General features: G+C 40.2%; 1 protein-coding gene and 2 non-coding genes across 3 annotated transcripts in view; all 3 read left to right on the forward strand.

The window, feature by feature from the left end:
• The window catches only part of FRMD4B (FERM domain containing 4B), a 253,675-nt gene that overhangs the window by 82,116 nt on the left and 145,969 nt on the right, over positions 1-25,590 (forward strand). The window contains exons 2-4 of the mRNA XM_049777265.1: positions 1,389-1,454; positions 4,118-4,212; positions 17,503-17,595. Coding sequence (XP_049633222.1) covers positions 1,389-1,454; positions 4,118-4,212; positions 17,503-17,595 — 254 coding nt within the window. The remainder of the gene's footprint in view (positions 1-1,388; positions 1,455-4,117; positions 4,213-17,502; positions 17,596-25,590) is intronic.
• LOC126014849 (U11 spliceosomal RNA) lies at positions 13,963-14,096 on the forward strand. Its single transcript, XR_007497817.1, has one exon. It is a non-coding gene; the product is annotated as a U11 spliceosomal RNA (small nuclear RNA).
• Positions 16,222-16,328, forward strand: LOC126015040 (U6 spliceosomal RNA). The gene has a single exon (XR_007497946.1). It is a non-coding gene; the product is annotated as a U6 spliceosomal RNA (small nuclear RNA).

Consider the following 25,590-nt stretch of genomic DNA (forward strand, 5'->3'; position numbering starts at 1 on the left):
CCTGAGCATCTAACGGGTGTGGCCCGAAAAAAAAACAAAAAAAAAAAAGAAAAAAGAAAAAAAAAGAAACAACAAATAGAGCCAGAATGATAGCACAGCAGGTAGATTGCTTGCCTTGCACACAGCTGAGGTCAACCCAGATTCGATTCTGACATCCCAGATGGTCTCCCATATGGGAGCACAGAGCCAAGAGTAAACCCCTGAATGCCACGGTTATGGCAAAATAAAAAACAAAACAATGATCATAAAATGATTTTATTTGAAATATAAAACATTGATTCAAAGAAACATTTGCAGTTTCCAATGGCAGATAAACCCACTTTTTGTGATATCATCTTGTGCCCACTGTTATAGACATAATTTTCTTAGTTATTTGCTTATCTTTGCTTTTAATTTCTTAAAATGCAAGAGCAGGGGCTGAGCAATAGCACAGAGGGTAGAGCATCTGCTTTGCATGTGGCCAACCCTAGTTTTGATCCCTGGCATCCCATCTGGTCCCCTGAGCCGCAAGAGTGACTTTCTGATCATAGAGCCAGAAGGAACCCCTGAGTCACAGGTGTGGCCAGAAATCTAAGTAGATGGATAGATGAATGGATGAATGGATGGATGGATGGATGGATGGATGGATGGATGGATGGATGGATGGATGGATGGATGGATGGATTTGGATGGATTTGGATGGATAGATGATAGAGATAGATAGATAGATAGATAGATAGATAGATAGATAGATAGATAGATAGATAGATAGATAGATAGATAGATAGATAGATAGATAGATAGATAGATAGATAGATAGATAGATGATAGATAGATTGATTACCAGAGTAAGAAAGGGGAATCAGAACAATAGTAGAGTGGATGGGGTATTTGCTTGCATACTGATCAGTCCCTGACAAGTCATAAGGTCCCTTGAGCCCTCATAGGAGTAAGCCCTCTGCTGACAGGAGCTCAGCATAACAAAGAGTGTCCCCAAAACCAAAATAAATAAATATGAGAGCTTAAAAAAAGTAAAATCAATCCATCAAGAACTGCCTTTAAAAATAAATATTTTTGGGGGCCGGGCTGGTGGCACTGAGGAGGGTAAGGTGCCTGCCTTGCCTGCGCTAGCCTAGGACGGACCGCGGTTCGATCCCCCGGCGTCCCATATGGTCCCCCAAGAAGCCAGGAGCAACTTCTGAGCGCATAGCCAGGAGTAACCCCTGAGCGTCACAGGGTGTGGCCCAAAAACCAAAAAAAAAAAAAAAAAAAAATATTTTTATGACCAAGCCTATTGATGAACACAACTGAGATCATCTTTAGGTTAAGCACAACAGATATAAATTAAGTTATATGTGTATGTTTATGCCACACATGGCCCTGATATCCTTGCTTTCTTGTCTCCACAGATGACAGAAGGCAGGCATTGCCAGGTGCTCCTCCTCGATGAAAGAAAGCTGGAGCTACTGGTTCAGGTATGTGTATTTCATACGTGCAATATACATTTTGGTTCTTTGCGGACAGTGAGGGGGACATGCCTATGCCCTGTGATCATTCATCTATGTTTTAAAACTAATGAATCAAGATTACTGGAAGACATAGGGGAAAACTTGGTTTGCATGTTAGAGTCATTAGAACTTAATAATATAGACTCAGAAATGCTTTTGATTCTAACCTCAGTTAACTCAGTATCTCGGATTCCCAGCAAGATTTTCTTCCCTGAACCTCTTGCTGATAAACTATGAAGCTTCCTTGAAAGGGTTGTTGTAAATTGAGACAGTGTTCTGCCATGTCTGATCCGTGACATTGGACCTAAATTACAGACATCGGTAAACTAGAATTTAAATGGCTCCGTATTTTCCATAGAATTATGATTAAAATCCAGATGCTATATGTAAATGAAAATGTGTAAAGAATATGGAGCTATGTAAGTCACATATTTAATTCTATGCTTATTTCTTTATTTACCCTATATATGACTTGAGTCTTAGATAACTGTGAAGGTCCTCTCTGGCAGTCCCACCTGCAATATGGATCAGATTTCTCTCTTTCCACCAAACTAATTTTAAATTCACCCCTCTCTGACACTTATGCTCCTATGTATAGATTTAAATGTGAATGGAAATAGTACAGTCAACAATAATTCCACCAGAATAAAACAGCTCAGTATAGATTTCTACCTGTTTCTTCTCCCTTTTTTAGTTCCAACTACTCCCAACTCTGTATTTAGGGGAAGCCACCAGCAGTGCCTGGGGGGATTATGTAGTGCCAAAACTCAAACTCAGAGCCTTACACATGCAAGGCAAGTGCTCTAACCACTGAGGGACATATCTGTGCCCCCCACCACCTTCCTTTCTTCTTAAATCATGGCATCCATTATTAAAAGTCCAGTAGCAAACATCCAATCTTCAGACCACTATAATGAAAATGAAACTGGCTCAAAGTTCTTAAAATGTCTGTCTGGAATCCTCTCCTATAAACCCTTTCCTTAGTCCCTGCAAACCCTGCACCCACTGTCACTGCACATTAGGGCTGGTTTCAATCTTGTGTTTCCTACCAGGTCCAGAGCTTTGTATCATCTTATTATTAGAGTCTCCTAACTGGTGGCTCAGTAAGTTCTGGTGATGGAGTCTGCACAGTGTGTACAATCTGGCCAATCACTCCACTCCTAGGGAAAAATGAAAAATTCATATATAATGGTGATTCATATCCTTAACCTTAAGCAAAGTACTTACTTTCTCTTTGCCTTAGTTAGGTCATCTGTAAAATAAAAAGAAAATATCTCCCTCATAGTGTATATAATATGGATTGCCAGAAATAATGAATATAAGGGCTTTCGCATAACAAATTAAACACTTTTTTTTAAATAAGTGACCACAAATCCTTGTTTCTCTCATGCCTCATCCACTGACCTCCACAAATCCAGTAAGACTACGAGTTTTGATCACTACTATATATACTACACTTAAAGGATTGTTTTTCCAAATCTAATGGATTAATAAGTATACTGTTACTTAGGCAAGTAATATACTGAACTAAATTGAAACTTATGGAAATGAATATCTCATGATTCTCCATGTCCCATTTTTTTTTCCCCTTTCAATCATACAGAAAACAGTCCATAGTAGATTTTTAAAAAGAGTATGTGTCAGGCCCGGAGATATAGTACAGCGGTGTTTGCCTTGCAAGCAGCAGTTCCAGGACCTAAGGTGGTTGGTTCGAATCCCGGTGTCTTATATGGTCCCCTATGCCTGCCAGGAACTATTTCTGAGCAGACAGCCAGGAGTAACCCCTGAGCACCACTGGGTGTGGCCGAAAAACCAAAAAAAAAAAAAAAAAAAAAAAAGAGCATGTGTCGGGGATGTAGTGATAGAGTACTTGCCTTGCAAGTGTAAAGTCCTGGATTTGAATTCCAGCACCACACAAAAAGAAGGGAGATAGGCATTGGAAACCAACAAGCAAACTGCTAGAAAGCTACTTTAAACTATTTGATGCAAAGAATGGTGATGGCATTAAGAAAGAGAGGTAGGGCCCGGAGAGATAGCACAGCGGTGTTTGCCTTGCAAGCAGCCGATCCAGGACCAAAGGTGGTTGGTTCAAATCCCGGTGTCCCATATGGTCCCCTGTGCCTGCCAGGAGCTATTTCTGAGCAGACAGCCAGGAGTAACCCCTGAGCATCGCCGGGTGTGGCCCAAAAACGAAAAAAAAGAAAGAAAGAAAGAAAGAAAGAAAGAAAGAGAGAGAGAGAGAGAGAGAGAGAGAGAGAAAGAAAGAAAGGGAAGGAAGGAAGGACGGAAGGAAGGAAGGAAGGAAGGAAGGAAGGAAGGAAGGAAGGAAGGAAGGAAGGAAGGAAGGAAGGAAGGAAGGAAAGGAAGGAAGGAAGGAAGGAAGGAAGGAAGGAAGGAAGGAAGGAAGGAAGGAAGGAAGGAAGGAAGGAAAGAAAGAAAGAAAGAAAGAAAGAAAAGAAGAAGAAAGAAGAAAGAAAGAAAGAAAGAAAGAAAGAAAGAAAGAAAGAAAGAAAGAAAGAAAGAAAGAAAGAAAGAAAGAAAGAAAGAAAGAAAGAAAGAAAGAAAGAAAGAAAGAAAGAAAGAAAGAAAGAAAGAAAAGAAAGGTAACCAATTTTATTTTATCTTGACAGCCTAAACTTTTATCAAGAGAGCTACTGGACCTCGTGGCTTCACATTTTAACCTGAAAGAAAAGGAGTACTTTGGAATCACATTTACAGATGACACGTAAGTGTTTTATGTTTTCACTGCTTTACCTTTTGTCTGGACTTCCTGTTCACTGTCTTTCATAATTAGTGGGAAAAACCTGAAAGTCGGGGACAATTGTTCCAATTACTATAATATGTTTTGTTTAAAGATTTGTTTTTGTTTTTGTTCTTGTGCCACCCCCAGAGGTGCTCAGACGTTATACTCCTGACTCAGGAATTACTCATGGTGGGAGAATCATCTGGGAGGCCAGGTACCAAACCTAGCTTGGCCACGTGCAAGGCAAACACACTGTGCACTGTACTGTCGCTCCCACCGCTTAAAGTTTTTTTTGTTTTGTTTTCTGTTTTTTGGGGTCACACCCGGCAGCACTCAGGGGTTACTCCTGGCTCTATGCTCAGAAATTGCTCCTGGCAGGCTCAGGGGACCATACAGGATGCCGGGATTCGAACCACCATCTTTCTGCATGCAAGGCAAATGCCTTACCTCCATGCTATCTCTCTGGCCCCAAAGTTTTTTTTTTGTTTGTTTGTTTTTTTTTGTTTTTGGTTTTTGGGTCACACCCGGCGGTGCTCAGTGGTTACTCCTGGCTGTCTGCTCAGAAATAGCTCCTGGCAGGGACGGGGGACCATATGGGACACTGGGATTCGAACCAACCACCTTTGGTCCTGGATCGGCTGCTTGCAAGGCAAACGCCGCTGTGCTATCTCTCTGGGCCCTCCAAAGATTTTTTTAAGAAAAAATTTTTCTGCCACAATTACTGCAGAGTAGAAAGAAAAGGCATTTTGAAAACTCCGATCATGTCCAAAGTGTTTTTAGAAATTTTTTGCAATTAGTTTTTGTCTATAGATTGCACATTTCTGTGAACTGAGTTGTACATGCTTATTTAGCATATATATCAGTGAGAAGTAGTAGATTAACATTCACACAGATCCTTAAACTTAATGATTTTGTGTTCTTGACAAGAATGTTTAAAGCAATTTGGGTTGGAGAGATGACTCAAAGGACTTTGTATGCTTTGCATATGAGAAGCCGGAGCTCAATCCATAGCACCACATGGTCTCTTGATCATCACCAGATGATCCCTGAAGTAGCCTCAAATACCAGCAGGTGTGACCCCAAAAAGTAAAAAAAAAAAATCAAATAATTGCTAACTTATTGCTCACCTAAAAAATATGATTGTAATTTAATCTGGAATGAGCTTGCAACTTGCGCATAGTGTATTTATGTAACCTGTGTGTTCTCTCTCCCTCTCTCTTTCTCTCCCTCTCTCTCCCTCTCTTTCTCCACACACACACACACACACACACACACACACACACACACACACACACACTTTATTTTTGGTCTTTGGCAAGAGGGTCTCTCGGTGCTCAGGATGCAGGATGCTTGAGGGCCCCTTCCTGCAATTCTTGACCAGTTTTTCTGGCAGTTCAATGAGAGGGCCTGATTATGGGGTATTGCTTAGGCACTGTGGAACTGGGAATTATTTGGGCCATTAGTTTTCAAGGAGATTCTGGGTCTATATTCTGTGATGTTCAAGGAACCACAGAGTGCTGAATATTGAACCTGAGAAAGCTATAAGCGAAGTATGTGCTTTAATCCCTGTACTATCTCTCACTGGCTCTTTACATCCACTTTATACTAACTTGCATATTATATTTAGTTTTCAACATTGTAAGTCTCCTCTGAAGTGAGACAGATATGTAACTTGTGAAAAGTTAAACCATGTGTGAGCAAATGTATTTGTTTCTTATCAGCCCTTTATTGCATATCTTTGTGTTTAATGCATATCTTTGTGTTTCATGGCAACTTAATTTAGCTATATTATATGCAGCTTGATGACAAATTCTTCCCTTTTATGTGGATAATTTTCAGTTATATAAAATTAAAATTCAAAATAGGCTTTCCAAACATAGCTTGTGAATTTTTTCTTTTAATACTTTTATTTAAGCACCATGATTACAAACATGTTTTAGTAGGGCTTTAGTTATAAAAAAAAAAGAACACTCCCCTTCATCAGTGCCCCCACCAATGCCCCCCAACTCCATCCTCCCTCACCCCTTGCTTGTATTCAAAACAGGCATTCTAGTTCTGTGAATTTGAATGGTTTTCTACAGTTCTTCAGTTGACCAGGCATAAAGTAATCTCAAAAAGGGTTAATTTTTCACTCCTTGAGGTTTCTGATGATTTACAGTTTGACTAGATTTGTGTCTAGGATCTTTGGGCTGGAATGATAGTACAGTGGGCAAGATGCTTGCTTTACATATAGCCAACTTGGATTTAATCCCTCATATCCCTTTTTGTCCCCTGAGTTTGGCTAGGAGTAACTTCTGAATATTACTAGGTATATCCAAAACAAATAAACAAATAAAAGAAGTGCTAATGAAACTAATTTTGGGTGGCTTAGCTAAGTTGTCAAGAAAGGTAGAAATGCCTAAAAACATCAAGGAATTTTTCAGATTCAGGTTATTTCCTAAATAGAGTTTGACAAAGCAGAAAAAGTACTCTGATCTCTCCTGGCTAATTTGATTTTTTTAATTGCCACTTAGTGATTTATAAAAGCATTCATGATTAAGTTTCAGGCGTATGATGTTCCAACAGCAGTGTCCGCTGTTGTCCACCAGTGTCCCCAATTTCCCTTTGATCTCTAGTCTGCCTAAACACAGAAACATGGAAGTTAATTCTTCACACAATAACTCTTTGAGATTGTGTTTGGTCAGTCCTCTGCTGGATGAAATAGGAAATGCAGGTATTTTCAGATAGCCACTGAAGTGCTCCAGCTGTAAAGATTTCATTCATAGGTATCTCTGACACAGACGTCAAATCTGAATATGAGTGAAATAATAGCTAACAGTGTAAAGCATCAGATTATGAATACTTAGTGACTAAGTTTTGTGCCTTAAGTCCTGTATACACTGTAATTTACAGAGAGGTCACAAAAAGATGAAAGGAGTGAATATTGGAGTAATTTACTCATTCAACAACTGTTTTGGACTATGTTATGTATGTATATATATATATATATATATATATATATATATATATATTTGTTTAAATATATGTAATATACCAGTGCCAGGAATCAAACTTAGGTTTCAGACTATGTGCCATGGATTCATGCAACATAAACAAGTTTCTTGCTCTGATGAAACTTATAATAGTATGGACAAGAAGAAAAAGTAAATATACAAATATATATATATATATATATATATATATATATATATATGTGTGTGTGTGTGTGAAAAATAAAGTAAGCTCTTTGGTGAAGTTGGGGCCTGAGCAAAATAGCCAGTATATAAGGCATTTGCCTTGCACACAGCCAATCTGGGTTCACTCTTTGGCATGCCATCTAGTCCCCAGAGACTGCCAAAAGTAATTTCATTTTTTTTTTTTTTTTTTTTTGGTTTTTGGGCTACACCCGGCGATGCTCAGGGGTTACTCCTGGCTGTCTGCTCAGAAATAGCTCCTGGCAGGCACGGGGGACCATATGGGACACCGGGATTCGAACTAACCACCTTTGGTCCTGGATCGGCTGCTTGCAAAGCAAACAGCGCTGTGCTATCTCTCCGGGCCCCCAAAAGTAATTTCTAAGCTCAGAGCCAGGAGTAATTCCTGAGCGCTACAAGGTATGACCCAAACACCAGAGAGAGAGAGAGAGACTATGATCTACAGAAACTAAAGGTCAATCATAGGCAAGGAAAAGCAGAAGACTAGGAGGTGATGTATAATAAAAGATCAACTTTTTTTTAACCTTATAAGACCAAAGAGATAGTAACAGCTGATAAGGAATTTGCTTTGCATGCAATTGATCCAGACTTGATCCCTAGAACCACATATGGTTCTCTAAACATTTCTAAGAGTAAGCCCTAAGCAATGTCAGGTGTGAACTACCCAGCCCCCTCCCCTACCAAAAAAAAAAAAACTTTATTAAAAGAAAAAAGCCTCGGGATGTATTCCATGCAAAATTCCTGAATTGAGATGGAATTAATTTTTTTTTTTGGTCACTGTGACCAGAACATAGTTGAGTGAAATGGTACAAGATGTATAAGCTAAGGAGTAAAAGATAAGGAGGTGATATTATAGAATCTTGGTTACTGTGTGATCTTGGACCAATTACTAAAAGTCTCTGACACTTTTCTTTACAAATAACAGGATAATAGCCCACAGATAGCAAAAACTCCTTCAGTCAAGTATAATATGGTCAGTGTTTCAATGTTAAATCAGATAGAGTAGGCAATGTTCATAGCTCTACTCATGTGCTTGACCATAATCATGGTATCTGTGTTCAGAAAGTTGAAGGCAAATGGAGGACTGGGGAGAGATCCACACCAGAAGATAACTGAATTTGGGCCTGGCAGGGCAGGTTAAGGGAAGAAAAGAAAAAGAAAAGAAAGAAAGAAAGAAAGAAAGAAAGAAAGAAAGAAAGAAAGAAAGAAAGGAAGGAAGGAAGGAAGGAAGGAAGGAAGGAAGGAAGGAAGGAAGGAAGGAAGGAAGGAAGGAAGGAAGGAAGAAAAAAAGAAAGAAAGGAAGGAAGGAAGAAGAAAGAAAGAGAGAGAGAGAAAGAAAGAAAGAAAGAAAGAAAGAAAGAAAGAAAGAAAGAAAGAAAGAAAGAAAGAAAGAAAGAAAGAAAGAAAGAAAGAAAGAAAGAAAGAAAGAAAGAAAGAAAGAAAGAAAGAAAGAAAGAAAGAAAGAAAGAAAGAAAAAAGAAAAGAAAAGAAAAGAATAGTCCAAGGAAGTCTTTCTGGGTCTATGAGCAAGTTTAGCAATAAACTCAAAACATTTAACCCAATGAGGATGGTAGAGGAATATGAAAGAAGAGCAAGATTAAGTGAAGAGGAGAGTTCTGCAGAGGATGACATAATTTATTATAGCTATGCTGTTATACATTCCCCAAGCTTAAGGTTCGTGCATGGCTGGAAAGTGGGGTTGTAGGTTACATGGCAAGCTTCTGAGAAAGCTATAACTCAAATGTGAACAACCAGATAGTGTATAAATCAGGCATTCCAGCCATAAAGCTTCAGAAATGTACTGAATACTATAACTAACTTCCTCTAATGGCTTGGACCCCTTCCCTCTCACCTGCCCAGGCATTTCTAAATATTCCGTTGGGAGCCCCTTAAGGATCTCTCCCAGCTACCTCCCTTGGCTACAGCAATCAGCATTCAACCTCTCTCAAGAAGCCTGGCCTCTGTGCACTCCCTTTTGAAGCAGCAACTCCTATTTTTGAATTATGACCTGTTCAGAGGGTGTCTCTGGCTCTACTGTGTTTATTTCAGAAAACATATAAGCTGGACTTTTGGTGAGGAAAGTAGGGAGGAGTGAGGAAACTTGTTTCCATTTTTTGGGGAACATCCAGTCTGGAAATCTCAAAGTGTTTCCCTGGTATGTCTTGATCACAGCCTCGTTCTTTTACTTTGGTAAATATTTTTGGACAGTACTTTCTGTAATATCCCCTCCACCCCTGCCCACTGTGAAACCACTAAGTCTGATCCCTCCCAAGTTACTGTCTAAATTGCATCTTCTATCCTGGATGCCACATCATCCCTCATTACCTCTAAAAATAAGGCCAAGCTAAGGGACACATTTTGGCAACGAAACCAGCTACTGTTTGTAGCTAGCAGGCAAGCAGAGGAATGGAAAAATAGAATTATATAGTTACATAATGGAAGAAGTGACAATAACAACGTAATATAAATTCGTGGTCCTGTAAGAGCTGGGCTTCAGTTCTTGGAATTTGGTGGTTTCTGGTGTTAAGTGTCCTGGGTGATCTCTTACCCCTAGAGGGCAGTCACGGCTCTTCTGAGGCAATCACTCCACTTCATAATGGCTCGCATTGTTTTGAAAAGTTTGGCTGATAATCAATGTTTATCAAGAAATAACTAGTAGGTTTTACAGCACAATTATACTTTTCTACGAGGTCTGGAATGAGCTTTAAATGATACAGTTTTAGCTTAAAAGGAAACATGCTTTTAAATGGTCTGGAAAGCCATGAAAGACGTTTTTTGGGGGAAAAAAAAGGGATTGGTTCTAATGTATTTGTTGATGGAAAAACTTAAGAAAAGTAGGACATATTGGGGCCAGAGAGATAGTGTGGAGGTAGGGCTTTTGCCTTGCATGCAGAAGGATAGTGGTTCCAATCCTGGCATCCCATTTGGTCCCCCAAGCCTGCCAGGAGCAATTTTTGAGCGTAGAGCCAGGAGTAACCCCTGAGCGCTGCCGGGTGTGACCCAAAAACCAAAAAAAAAAAAAAAAATACATTATATAATATAAATATAAGCCATAAATACATGATGGAAGCCAAAGAGCTAGTGCAATGGGTAGGATGTCTGTCTTGTATCTAGCTAATCTAGATTCAGATCTGGCACCACACAGAACCCCTGAGTCACACCATAGTTAGTCCCTGAGCACAAAGGAAGGAGTAAACCCTGAACACGGCTGTGCTCTGGGGTCACTCCCAGAGGTACTGAAGTTCAACTGGGCTTTTCCTATCCCAACTATGCACTCAGCCTGTAGAGCAAAGTCTCTGACCCAATACGGTGCATTTCAAAAATCTCAGTTTAGTCTCAAATACTATGAAATAGTGTTAGTTTCTTTAGATCTGTTTTCTAATTATGGTGATTTTCACATTTTTATTTTTCTGACATTATACCATGAGGGAGAATATGAATGAATTTTTTTGGAGGGGTCACACCTGGTGACACTCAGAGGTTACTCCTGACTATGCACTCAGAAATCACCCCTGGCTTGGGGGGACCATATGGAACATGAGGGGATCTAGCCACGGTTCATCCTAGTTTAGTGCTTGCAAGGCAGATGCCCTCCCGCCTGTGCTACTGCTTTGGCCCCGTGAATGAATTTTTAAATATTATTTCTAATTTATTATTGTGAAAAACTTCCTATATTGCATTAATATCTCTTTTGTTTCTTTGTTTTGGGGCCATACCCAGTGGCGCTCAGGGGTTACTCCTGGCTCTACACTCAGAAATCGCTCCTGGCAGGCTTGGGGAACCATATGAGATGTCGGAGATTGAACCCGAGTCCATCCCCAATCAGCAGTGTGCAAGGCAAATGCCCTACCACTGTGCTATCACTCCATCCCTTCATCTCTTATAGAAACATTAATATTATAGTTGAGATTAATCTCTTTTGTGTGGCAGGAGGTGTTTGGGGGAACACACCTGGTGATACTCAGGGGTTACTCCTGGCTACGCACTCAGAAATCGCTCCTGGCGTGGGGTACCATATAGAATGCCGGGGAATGAACCACGGTCTAACCTAGACTAGAGCGCACAAGGCATTATCCCTTGCACCACCTCTCTGGCCCTGAGATCAGTTTCTTTTAATTACTTTCAATATCAATCATCAAATATCAATATCAATTATTTCCCCCCCAGAGAAATAACCTTGTTGATAGTTTTCTCAATAGATCTATGCCTGAGAATTTTCTTCATATATAATGGTGCTTTAAATATGTTTCTGTAGTTAATATAATCATTTATGCTATGTATGTAACTTGCTTTTTAATATTTTTAATAGTGTTGGAGATTATTCTCTATAAGTTAATGCAAATGCACACACTTTATGCTTTTGAATTATGCCACATCTTTCCTTAGAATAGCATTGGTCACATTTTATGTTTCCATAAAAGACATAAAATTGCCCACAAACACGTGGAAGAAAACATTACCATCATCATTATCATGATAAAAATATGAATCAAAATCATAATGAGCTATCTAATATCACTGTGAGAATGATCTATAAAATAAAAAGTTGGAAGGGCAAGAATCTAGAGAAGAATCTCTGGTATACTATTGGTGTGAATATAATTGGTGTAGCATGTATAAAAATAATATTAGATGTTCTGGGGCCAAAGCAATAGTATGTTGGGTAGAGCATTTGCCTTGCAAATAGCCAATGTGAGTTCAATTCCCAGAATCTCACATGGTCCCCTAAACCTGCCAGAAATAATTTCTGAGCACAGAGTCAAGAGTAACCTCTGTGGGCCTGGAGAGATAGCACAGCGGCGTTTGCCTTGCAAGCAGCCGATCCAGGACCAAAGGTGGTTGGTTCGAATCCCGGTGTCCCATATGGTCCCCCGTGCCTGCCAGGAGCTATTTCTGAGCAGACAGCCAGAAGGAACCCCTGAGCACTGCCGGGTGTGGCCCAAAAACCAAAAAAAAAAAAAAAGAGTAACCTCTGAGTGCTGCCAGACTGTAACAAAAAAATAAATAAATAAATAAATAAATAAAAATTAAACAATGATATAGATATTCCTTTAAAAAAAATTGAAAAATGGGGAGTGGATAGGGCATTGAGCACCACTGGGTGTAGTCCAAAAAAAAAAAAAAAGAAAAAAGAAAAAAAGAAAAAAACTAAAATAGGAAGTACATGTAATACCACTCCTAAGGATTTGTAGGAAAAAAAAGAAAAAGGCAAAACAGGGTCATAGTGGTGGCACAAGTGGTAGGGCATTTGCTTTGCATGTGTTAACTTAGGACGGACTGTGGTTTGATTCCCTGGTATCCCATATGGACCCCAAAAACCAGGAGTGATTTCTGAGCCCATAGCCAGGAGTAACCCCTGAGCATCACTGGGTATGCCCCCCAAATCAGAACAAAACAAACAAAACAAAATGCAAAACATTAATTTGAGGAACCAGAGTAATAGCACAGTTGTAGGGCATTTGCCTTGCACACGGACAAACCGGGACACACCTGGGTTCTATCCCTGGCATCCCATACGGTCCCCTGAGCCTGCCAGGAGCAATTTCTGAGTGTAGAGCAAGGAGTAACCTCTGAGCGTCTCTGGGTGTGGCCCCAAACAAAACAAAAACAAAAACTCACTGTAATCCTGCTTAGCTACTAAAAAAGATGAAATTGTGTGTTTGCATCAAGATGGATGAAATGCGAAGTGAAACACAGTGAAGCAAATCAGGAAGTGAAAGCTAGTTATTAGCTTATGTAGACTGAATTATGAAATGAAATAACTAAAAATGTCAACAAAAATATCTTCTCTAAAACTAGGTTATGACTCAGTGGTAGGGCCTGTGCCCTGCATGGGTGAAGTCCTAGTTTCATCCTTGATTCTGCAACAAAAGGGAAAGGAAGTGGAAAGGAGGGGAGGAGGGGAGGAAAAATTACTGGTGGCTGGGTTACCGTATTATGGTATGTTGAAGGTTGAACTTCACAGGTGTATAATTCTCTTCATTCTCATCACCAGTATTCCATTGCCATCACACCACCACAAAAATCCTCTACCATTCTTCAGCCACCCTTTCTAGTAAACACTTAATTTTCACTGAGTCTCAGAGTTACTTGATGAAGATATTCTTTTTTTTGTTTGGTTTGGTTTGGTTGGTTTTTGGTTTTTGGGTCACACCCGGCAGCGCTCAGGGGTTACTCCTGGCTCTATGCTCAGAAGTCACTCCTGGCAGACTCGGGGGACCATATGGAATGCCAGGATTTGAATCATTGTCCTTCTGCACTTCTGCATGAAAGGCAAACGCACTACCTCCATGCTATCTCTCGAGCCCCTATGAAAATATTCTTGATGAAGAAATATAATAATCTTCCTGTATCAGCGGCCCGAGAGATGGCACAGTGGTAGGGTGTTGCCTTGCATGCAGGCTGATCCAGGATGGACCCGGGTTCCATCTCCGGCATCCCACCCTGAGCCTGCCAGGAGCAATTCCTGAGCGCAAAGCCAAGAGTAACCCCTGAGCATTACCAGGTATAGCCCAAAAGTTAAAAAAAAAAAAAAAAAAAAAAGGGCTTCTGCCGTGACTGGCACACGCCGGGCAGCTCGGTTGCTCTGCGTGCGGAATCGACATCAAGAGATTTCGGAAGCATAATTTTTGAGCCCCTGGGCAGCTGGTGATCGTTGGTCCTGGCGCCCTGAAAAAAAAAAAAAAATCTTGTTTCATAGCTTTATTTTTTTGTTTCTTTGATTGGAAGCCATGTGACATACTAGGGCTCAAACCCAACCCTGCCAAATACAAGGCAAGCATTTTACTCCATATACCAACTCTTTATTTTTTAATATTAAAAAAAAATATCAGGGGGCTGGAGCGATGGCACAAGTGGAAGGGCGTTTGCCTTGCACACTTTAACCTAGGATGGATCGTGGTTCAATACCCCAGCGTCCCACATGGTCCCTCAAACCAGAAGTGATTTCTGAGTGCAGAGTCAGGAGTAACCCCTCTAGCGACACCGGAACTGGCCCAAAAGACAAACAAAATATCAGTAATTCTAAGAGCTCCTTCTCTCTTTGTCTCTCTGTCTCTCTGCCTCTCTTTTTTCTCTGTCTCTTTCTCTTCTCTCTCTCTCTCTCTCTCTCTCTCTCTCTCTCTCTCTCTCTCTCTCTCTCTCTCTCTCTCTCTCTCTCTCTCTCTCTCATCCTCATGGCTTTTTTTTATGTTTAAATGTTTGGGCCATACCCACTGGTACTCAGGGCTTACTCCTGGTTCTATATACAATTATTATTTATGATTCAACCCCCAGCACCATGCAAGACAAGTGCATTAGCCTTTGTACTATCTCTCCAGCCTTCCTTTTTACCTTATGGTTTCAGGCCTGATATATTAAGGTTTTTAATCTATTTGGATGTGACCTTTGTGCATGGTGTGAGATGAGGGTCTCAGTTTGCTTTTTTGCAAGTGGCTAACCAGTTGTGCCAACACCACTTGTTAAAGAGGCTTTCCTTGCTCCATTTTGGATTTCTTGCCCCTTTATCAAATATTGATTGTATGTCTGGGAACTTTTACTATCTTAAAACTAGCAACAGTGGGGCCTGAGCTGTACAGTAGTCAGGGGAGGGGGAACATTTGCCTTGCACATAGCTGACCTAGGTTTAATCTCCAGCATCCTACATGGTCCCCAAAAGCCTTCCACGAGTAATTTCTGAGCACATAACTAGGGTAACCTTAGAGCACCCCTGATGTGGCCCAAAATAAAATTAAAAAAAAAAAAACTAGTGACACAAATCAAACAAGTCAAAAAAAAAAAAAATCTTTAAGCTATTTCAACCCTCCGGTCTGATATTCGTCTGTTTTTAAAGTCCTGGATTCAAATCCCAGTTCGACCATTTCTCTTGGAGAATTACTGCAAAATATACCAGTCACAGGGAAAATTGTCAGTTTGTTGGATGACACAGAGTTAAATAGTTTAACAACGACTGTTTTTTATTATTATAAATCACCCCTTCCTAGCTAGCTAGTTATAATAAACACAGCGTAGATTTTTTTCTGAGATATTTTACTAGGCTGTGATGGTTTTTATGTTTTGTTTTGTGTTGTTTCTTCATGATGGTGGTAGTAGTGTAAGAGATCAAACTCAAAATGGGTGAGGTTGGTACTCTACAAATGAGCTACCTACTTGGTCCCTAGAATCTTCTGAGTTTTTTAAAACTTCATTTACCCTAAGACAAAAATAGGCTGGAAAATGTTTTCACTCCCATTATTGGGTTTTTTGTTTTTTTTTTTTTTTTTTTTTTTAATAAGACCTCAGCACTGGGGGCCGGGCGGTGGCGCTAAAGGTAAGGTGCCTGCCTTGCCTGCGCTAGCCTTGGACAGACCGCGGTTCGATCCCCCGGTGTCCCATATGGTCCCCCAAGCCAGGAGCAACTTCTGAGCACATAGCCAGGAGTAACCCATGAGCGTACCGGGTGTGGCCCAAAAACAAACAAAAAAAAAAGACCTCAGCACTGTCAGCCTGATCTTTAAATTTTATATAAGCAAGTCAAATGTAGTCTATAACCTCTGGGAATTTACAATCCAGAATGAATGCATTAGTTAGACAACTTTGAGAAACTGATGTAAACAATCCTAAATCATGGGATTATCAAGTCTTTTATTCCCAATGAGGCCAAAATTTAGGGGGAGGACCAGGAGGTGGTTCAACAGGACATCATATAACTTTTATGCCTGAGAGAATATGTTTGATCCCAACAACACCACTAAAAAGAAAAGGGTATAATTATGTATGTCATGAACTTGGTGATACTCTTGAATAGAAAAGCTTAACTGTGCTCGCTTCGGCAGCACATATACTAAAATTGGAACGATACAGAGAAGATTAGCATGGCCCCTGCACAAGGATGACACGCAAATTCATGAAGCGCTCCATATTTAAAAAAAAAAAAAAAGAAGAAGAAGGGGCCGGGCGGTGGCGCTGGAGGTAAGGTGCCTGCGTCCGATACCCCGGCGTCCCATATGGTCCCCCAAGCCAGGAGCGACTTCTGAGTGCATAGCCAGGAGTAACCCCTGAGAGTCAAATGGGTGTGGCCCAAAAACAAAAAAAAAAAAAAAAGAAAAGAAAAGCTTAACTATTAGGAAATCCAAATTTATATAAACAGAAGGAGCTTCCAGAAATTAGTCACCCTGTACTATTTTTTTTTAACTATACATTGATTTCAGTCTTTTGTTTTTGTTTTTAGGTCATACCTGGTGGCTTTCAGGTGGCTCTGAAATTACTATTGGCAGGTTCTAGGGCTGATATGGAATCCTGGAGCTCAAACCTGGGTCGGCCACATGCAAAGCAAACACCTTACCCTCTATGCTATCACTCTGGCCCCCATGTCAGTCTCTTTCGATTAAACCAGAAATATCCCCTTTCTTGACCACATACCTTTTTGAAGATTTTATATTCTATAAGAGTTGAAAGATTAATACAGTCATTTTATCCAGTGTTTATCTTTCAGTCAGTATTAATAAGTTTTGTTTGTATTTTGGAGATATTAAATATACATATGCACATATACATATATAATTTTAGCTTGATTTGATTTTTCTTTTACAATGTCAGAGATGTTTTGATTGTAAATAGTGATGTACTCACTGCCTTTATCTTTTGCATTTTCCATCATATGTTTGATCCCCAGAATCCTGTATAGTCCCCTAACTCCTTCCGAGTGTAATTCCTGAGTGCATAGTCAGGAGTAAGTTATGAACACTGCCTAGTGTGGCTCCAACCTCCCCCCCCCAAAAAAAAAAAACAGCAAAATAAAATAACCACAATGGGATGATCTATCTGCTATCTGTCATTTTTTTTTTTTTTTTTTTTTTTGGTTTTTGGGCCACACCCTGTGATGCTCAGGGGTTACTCCTGGCTATGCGCTCAGAAGTTGCTCCTGGCTTCTTGGGGGACCATATGGGACGCCGGGGGATCAAACCGTGATCCGTCCTAGGCTAGCGCAGGCACCTTACCTCCAGCGCCACCGCCCGGCCCCATTTTTATATTCTTATATAGCCCCCATTCTCCCTCTCTTTCTCTAACTGCTTTGTTTTTCTTTGCTTTGTTCTCACAGAGGTCAACAAAACTGGCTACAGTTAGATCACCGAGTTCTTGACCATGATCTACCCAAGAAACCAGGTCCAACCATTTTGAACTTTGCTGTGAGGTATGTATTCACAAGACATTCCACAGCCCCTGTCTTTTAAAAAAGAAGAGACCAGGACTAGAGAAACAGTGAAACAGATAAGGCACTTGCCTTGCAGGCCTTGAATGTGACGTGATCAGTTCAATCCATACCATGCTTTAGAGTCCTCTGAGCCTCATCAGAAGTGATTTCTAAACCTAGAGCCAGGGATAGGCCCTGAGCACAGTCGGGTAAGACCCCCAAAAATGAGGGAAGGGGAAAGAAGGCAGGAGAACCTATCAAATTGGGGCAAGGACGATAGTTCAAGTCTTAGAGCACATACTTTGCTCAACCCCTAGTACCACTTGTCCTCTGAGCACCTTTAGATATTATGTCTTTCCAGTCCCTCACCCCACCCCATCACCACTGAATATGGCTTCTATATTCAAAGAAAAAGCATTTTTACATAAAATTATCATAGAAATTATGTAGAACTCATTTTTTAAAGATTAAGGATATGGGGGCTTGAGCAGTGGTGCAAGTGGTAGGGCATTTGCCTTGCACGCACTAACCTAGGATGGACCATGTTTGATTCCCCGGTTTCCCATATCATCCCCCATGCCAGGAGCAATTTCTGAGCACATAGCTGGGGTAACCTCTATGTGTCACTGGGTGTGACATCTGGGTTCGATTCCCAGCATCCCATATAGTTCCCTGAGCCTGCCAGGAGTAATGTCTGAGTGCCACTGGGTGTGGCCCAAAAGCCAAATATAAAGAAATAAAAAAATAAAGATTACAGGTAAAATTGTCTTCATTTTGTCCTCAAAACTGTTTGAATCTAGTCAATGCTGAAAACAAGTAATATAATTGAATACATGAGACTATTTCTAACTCAGTGTGCTTTAGATTTTATCACTTGAAATATAACATATTGTTGCATTTTATAAAGGAATGTTTTCTAGAGGTTGAAAATAATTGAATTCTTCACATCTTAATTTGAATAGAAGATGAAATACAAACAAATGCTCAGGCCAAAAAAAAAAAAATCTTCATGGTACAGAAATGTGAATTCTGCTTGCCTACAGAGAGATTACAGAGAATGATTCCAGGAGTCCTTGACTTCTCTATGCTTTGCTTGAGCAAATCATTTAACCAGTCCTATGGGTTTCAGTTATTTCCTACCCCACTGGATGCATTGGACTAAATCAATGATTACTTAAGTTTAGCTCTTGGTAGAAACTGTGTGCATTAATTATTCACGATCTAAGCTAAATAAAATGTTATGAAAAGTTAATAACTATGTTTCTGTATGTCACTTAAGAAATAAAACTAGAGCTGGAGAGAAAATACAGCAGTTTATGTTTTTTGGTCGTTGGAATGCATTTGTCCTCTAACATGATAATAAAAGCTTCCTTTTTATTTGTTTATTTTTTTTTGTTTTAATTCCATGATACCTGGAACAATCATGTTGCTTGATATAAGTACTTTTTGTTTTTAAAATTCAGTCTATTTGGTGTTGGAGCAATAATACAGCAAGTAGGGCATTTGCCTTGCATATGGCTAATCCATCTTCTATCCCTGATGTCCCATATAGTGCTTTAAAGCTTGCCAAAAATGATATTTGAGCATAGCTGGGTGTGCCCAAAAACCAAACAAAAAAAAATCAGTGTGACTTGAGTGCTTGCTTATGTCCATGAAAATAGAGAAAAAGACAAACAAACAAACAAACAAACCAGCAATCCATAGAAAATATTCATGGGGGACCTAGAGTGATAGCACAGTGATAGGGTATTTGCCTTGCCTCAGGCCAATCCAGGACCAGAATAGTCCCAAACGATCCCTGGCGTCCCATATGGTCCCCTAAGTTTGCCAGCAGTGATTTCTGAATGCAGAGCCAGAAGTAACCAACCTTTGAGCACCTCCAAATGTGACCAAAAAGAAAAAAATATCCATGAGCCAAGGAGATAGCTCAATAACCTGGAACCCACACATTTCATGCAAAAGCCCTAGTTTCAATTCCTAAATCTGCATAGCCCCCAAGCAATATAGGAAATAACCCGAAGCAATGAGACAGACTAGCCCTTGAGCATCATTGGGTGTGACCCAGAAACCAAACAAAATCAAAGCATATTACTTATAAAACAGGCCAGAAAACTGATTTAAATTGTGTGTTATGCAAGCAGAATGGTTCAACATAAATCAAAATATCTTACCACAAATAATTGTATAACCACTTTAAAAATTTCAAGGATATGATAGAGTGAAAGTAAAAGTTACTTTTGACCAGTCTTCCCTCACCTATACCCTCAAATTATTTCCCTTCTTAGAAAAAAATAAGAATGATAAGTTATTTGGTAGCTTACTTAATTTTTCTTTTTTTTTGTTTTTTGTTTGTTTGTTTGTTTTTGGGGGGGTCACATCCAGCAGCGCTCAGGGGTTACTCCTGGCTCTATGCTCAGAAATCACTCCTGGCAGGCTCAGGGGACCATATGGGATGCCGGGATCTGAACTACTGACCTTCTGCATGCAAAGCAAACGTCTTATCTCCATGCTATCTTTTCGGCCCCCTTACTTTATTTTTCACTTGGAGATATTCCCTTTTGTATATGAATATATATTGTATTTTGGGGGCCACAGAGATAGTATAGCAGGTAGGATGCTTGCCTTGCACAAGAATGACCTAGGTTCCATTCGTGGCATCTCATGTGAGCCTTTGAGGATCCCCAGAAGTGATTCCTGAGAGCAGAGCTAGAAGAAACCCCTGAGTACCTGGATAAATAAATAAATAAATAAATAAATAAATAAATAAATAAATAAAAGAGAGAGAGAAAGAAAATATACTGTATTTCTTTAAATTTTCATAATTTAGCTTTTAAATCTGCACACAGAGGATACATATGTAGTGAAACCATTCAATAAAAACATTGTGCCTTTTTTTATTTTTTTATTTATTTATTTATTTATTTATTTATTTTTGGTTTTTGGGCCACACCCGGTGACGCTCAGGGGTTACTCCTGGCTATGCGCTCAGAAGTTGCTCCTGGCTTCTTGGGGGACCATATGGGACGCCAGGGGATCGAACCGCGGTCCGTCCTAGGCTAGCGCAGGCAAGGCAGGCACCTTACCTCCAGCGCCACCGCCTGGCCCCAAAACATTGTGCCTTTGAAAATTTACCAACTACTACTATTTTACCAGATCTGTGTGCTAATTCTTTGATAATGAGTATTTGTTCTATGTTTAGTTTCAAACTACTAAGGGAAAAAAAAGTGCTGCTTTCTTTTTGTATAAGACCCCTGGAAGTTTTCAAGCTGGTCCCTAAGATGTCTTCGTAGCCTGCTGCTTGTTCAAGAGTTTCAACAAGTTGTCCATGTGGCATTACTTTTCCTTTAGCAACTTGCAACTTTAATGCCCTTATCAAGCTTTAATAATTATTCACTTAATTCTTCCTCCCAACAGTATAGTGAGATCATAATAGTCTTCGTTATTATTCCAATTAAGTACTTGTTGCTACTCCAATTTAAAGCAATGATAGCACAAAAGCACAACCAGAGAATTAAGTGAATTGACTGAGGTCAGAAAGTGGAATGTCACTCTTAGGAGGGCTTACAAGAGGAGTTCCCATGCACTTCAGTGAAGTCAGTTGCTGCCATTTAGTGGCCCACCAGCCTACTCTTTTGGGGAAAACAGAACCATAGGAGATACCTATTGGCATCAATAGCCCAATACAAGCGCCACCTACTGGTTAGATTCCTACGTTTTCTAAACCTTTGGTGTGTTTCCTCTTAGAAACTGGGTTTACTATAGGAACTTTTGGAAATCAGAGGAGGTCTTTCCAATTCAAGCTCCCTGTCTTACCCATCTACAAGTATAACCGCAAGTACTGGGACATGGCACTCTTCTAGTGAACAAGGTTTCTAGTTGCTGCATAGTTACTGTGCAATAAGAAAGGATTCCCTGGGCCCGGAGAGATAGCACAGCGGCGTTTGCCTTGCAAGCAGCCGATCCAGGACCAAAGGTGGTTGGTTCGAATCCCGGTGTCCCATATGGTCCCCCGTGCCTGCCAGGAGCTATTTCTGAGCAGACAGCCAGGAGTAACCCCTGAGCACCGCCGGGTGTAACCCAAAAACCAAAAAAAAAACAAAAACAAAAACAAAAAGAAAGGATTCCCTTTAGTGATTGCACATCACTATTATTTGAAGGGCGAAGACACTCTCAGTGGTATTGAGACTGTTTTCTCTGTTTCAGGCAGGGCTGTTTTCATTAGTGTTTGGATCCTGAAGTGCCAGGGTCAAACAGGGCCTGTCCAGAAGTGTTAGGTTGGAAGCCATGTAGTGCCAGGGATCAAACCAGCCCTTGTACCTACAAAGCATGTGCTCTACCACTTAAGCCCTTTCCCTTTATAATTATTGTTACTTGTAATGCAGACATTAGAAATATCCAGACACAGAAAAAAATATATCCAGATATTAACAAAGCAGGCTGATTCCATAAATTATGGCTTCTATTTTTTTTTCCAGTGAAGAGATAATGTCCTTAAATAAGAATTAAAGGAAATAGGGAACTGCATATCAAAGCTTCTGCAAGAGATAAAGGGCTCATATCTGAGTCATCCAAGAAATTTTTCAAACTGAAGTCCTCCTCCTCTGACTCAAAAATCCCCCAATTCTTGGGCATTCCAACCCAGATTTAATGTAGTGCTTCAGAGAAGATCATAACTTATAGTCTTTGATAAGTGGATTGTGAGAATTAAAGAGAGATTGGGTGTTCTACATAATTTGCCAAATGTAAGACAACATCTTTATTTTTTATTGTAGTGCTTATAAAAAATAAAAGATACAAAACTATTCCATTTTCAAGAAATTTCTTCTCTACAGAAATGTAGCATTAATCCCATTGTAAATCTGGAACTAGTCTTCATAAATGTTTTGCCATTGATTTCTCAGCTCAACATTGGAACCCACAGACTGGAGGAAGGGGAGACTTTCTCCAGGGTACTGTTACCTAACAAGTACTCCTACGTAGAGGAAAGAAAATATTTAAGTGGAGGATACTTTCTTTTCTCTTTTACGAATTTAGGATTAAACCTTTGACTTAATAACATGGCTAGATATGTGTGTGACATGTACAGACGCCACACAATTTATTTGAATGCCATAATTTATTTAACCCATTCTCTCTTTCTATATGAATTCAAACTCTACCCCAAAATCCCTGTCAGCTCCTCCAGGCTGGAGCTTGTTATCTGCTGCTGTAAATTATCTTTCACAAACACATGGACCTCTGGTAATGCAGCCCAGATGTGAACATTTAAAAATAATCTTGATAGTGAGCAAGCACGCAGGCATTTAAATCAGAGAGCAGGCACTTGGCATGCGTTCACTGGAAAAGTTCCCATTCTTTCAGGGGAGGCCAAGCGAAGGTACCTCAGACTGGTACCACCCCTCTCCACACAACTAGTATCTCAATGTCATCTCCTCTTGTTTTTCAAAACACTGCTTGCTTTCTCTCTTTTTTTTTTTTTTTTTTTTTGTGGTTTTTGGGTCACACCCGGCAGTGCTCAGGGGTTATTCCTGGCTCCAGGCTCAGAAATTGCTCCTGGCAGGCACGGGGGACCATATGGGCGCCGGGATTTGAACCGATGACCTCCTGCATGAAAGGCAAACGCCTTACCTCCATGCTATCTCTCCGGCCCTGCTTTCTCTCTTTTTAGTCTTTCCTCTTCTCCTCTTCTTTCAAGTAATATTTATTATGCTCTCAGGATATAAGGGACTACTTAGAGACCTCCCATAACAATGTGTGCTACAAATACACTTTCTGTGGTGCTGAAAACTCCCCCATATTATAGGGATGTCTTTTAGGAAATATGGGGATACCAAGCATCTTTAATTACTTTTACAAAATTATTTACTACAAAGAATCTTTCTGAACAAAGAGCCTGCTGAACATTTTGTCATCACCCTATCCTTGTTCTAGACCATTCCATCAATAGAATGAGTTTAAATAATATTTCACTCTCAGCTACAATCAGCCTAATAAGAAAGACAACTATATCTTTACCAAAACAGCAGGTAAATATTCTGGTGAACAATAAGAGACTTGACATGGAAAATTGTATAAAAAATTGTATAAAAAATTATGCAATATGATTGAACTTATATAATACAGTACTAAATATGAATTTTCTTCTAAGAAAAGTTCTTAAATGCCAGTAATAATTAACCCATCTCTAGTGATGATGATGAGAATAATTATGGGGATGATTTTTGAGTATCAATATACATTTTTCCTACAATGAAGAAAGTTTTACACAAATAAAAGGACTGATTAAAAGCAAGTCCAGTTAAGCTGTTTGTGCCTGGATAGCCATGACTTATTTTAAAGGAATAGGTGATTTAGGTCACAGAAGAACAGAAAAATGTGTCTCTTGCAGAGAAATGTCACTAAAAAGCGATTGAAATATATGATTTGATTTCCCTTGTTGTAGGCTGACCAGACGTATTTGGGGGAAGGTGTGTGAGTCAGCCAGAATTCTTTGCCCACCTACTACACCTATTACACCCCCACTTAAACACGCAATATCCCAGAACCTGGGGAATGTGACTGCTGACTGCTTTCATAACAACCTTGACCTCCTAAGTGGACTGACCGGTTCTTGAACATCCGTGTGGTTGGTTAGTCGCCTCCATCTTTGAGGGCAAACTTATTCAGATGACATGTAAATAAAACGTATGACAATTCCAGAAATATATAGATTCGTAAACTGCTCAATACCAACTCCAATATCATATAGGATTATATTTTTAGATCCTTTCTGACCCTTTATCAGGTTCTTCTGTAATCTGTCCTTAGGGTGACAGCAGAAGAACCTAAGGAGATATTTATGAAGGGTGAAAAAAAAATGGAAGAGTGAAAAGTTCTAGTGTGGGTTTTCCATAATTCTAGGTTATTTGGAGCTCTAATATGCTGTAGGATATTTGTAGCATCTCTAGCCACTAACACTCTACAGTTTATGGTAATCAAAAAATGTCTTTATGGGGCCGGGCGGTGGCGCAAGAGGTAAGGTGCCTGCCTTGCCTGCGCTAGCCTTGGACGGACCGCGATTCGATCCCCCGGTGTCCCATATGGTCCCCCGAGCCAGGAGCGACTTCTGAGCGCATAGCCAGGAGTAACCCCTGAGCGTTACTGGGTGTGGCCCAAAAACAAAAAAAAAAAAAAAAAAATGTCTTTAACAGGCCAGCAAAATAGTACAGTAGGTAAGGAAGGCATCTGGCTCGCATGCAGCTGACCTGGGTTCGATCCTCAGAACCATCCATGGTTTCTGAGCACTACCAAAAGTGATCCAATTTCTGAGCACAGAGCCAAGAATAAGCCCTGAGCACTGTTGGGTGTGGGTCTAAAACATAATGATAATTATTAATATAATGATGAAGGAAAAACTGAGAGAGAATACAAAGATGAAGTTATTTGCCTAGCATGCTGCTGCAGCCACAATTCTTGTTCAAATCCAGGCACCACATATGATCCTCTGAGCACTACCATGTATAGCCCCTGAAAACAGGCCTAGGTGTGGCCCTGAGCATCTCTGTATCACCCTCCACTAAAAAAAAAAAAATGAAGAAAGCAGATGGATTTGACATGACCTCAATTTCCTCTCCTTCGGACAGGTCACAGCAAAGCCCACACCCTCCTGTGCCTCCAGCTCTTCCCTGGAGAACTCAGATAGAGTCACATAGTGGGAGAGCATCAGGCAAGTCTCTGCAGGCTTACCTGAAGGGCCTTTGCAGAAAGGCCTTTCTGATGTCTGGAAATCCAGAAGTGGACAAGTTTTCCTGGCAGAGAAGCACAGAGTAGAAGCAAAAGGTGATTCCCTTGGGGAATTCTCCAAAACTGTACCCCTCCCAGAGATGAAAGAGCACATCTGGGACTCCCACAAGTTTTGCATAATAACTTGAAGAAAGTGAAACAAAGCACTTAAATTGCACTGCTGTCTTCAGCATGCATTACAAAGTGAGACTATGACGTTGTGGAGTCATTAGG

Source organism: Suncus etruscus, chromosome 7 (genome assembly GCF_024139225.1).
Source record: "Suncus etruscus isolate mSunEtr1 chromosome 7, mSunEtr1.pri.cur, whole genome shotgun sequence".
NCBI classification, from domain to species: Eukaryota; Metazoa; Chordata; class Mammalia; order Eulipotyphla; family Soricidae; genus Suncus; species Suncus etruscus.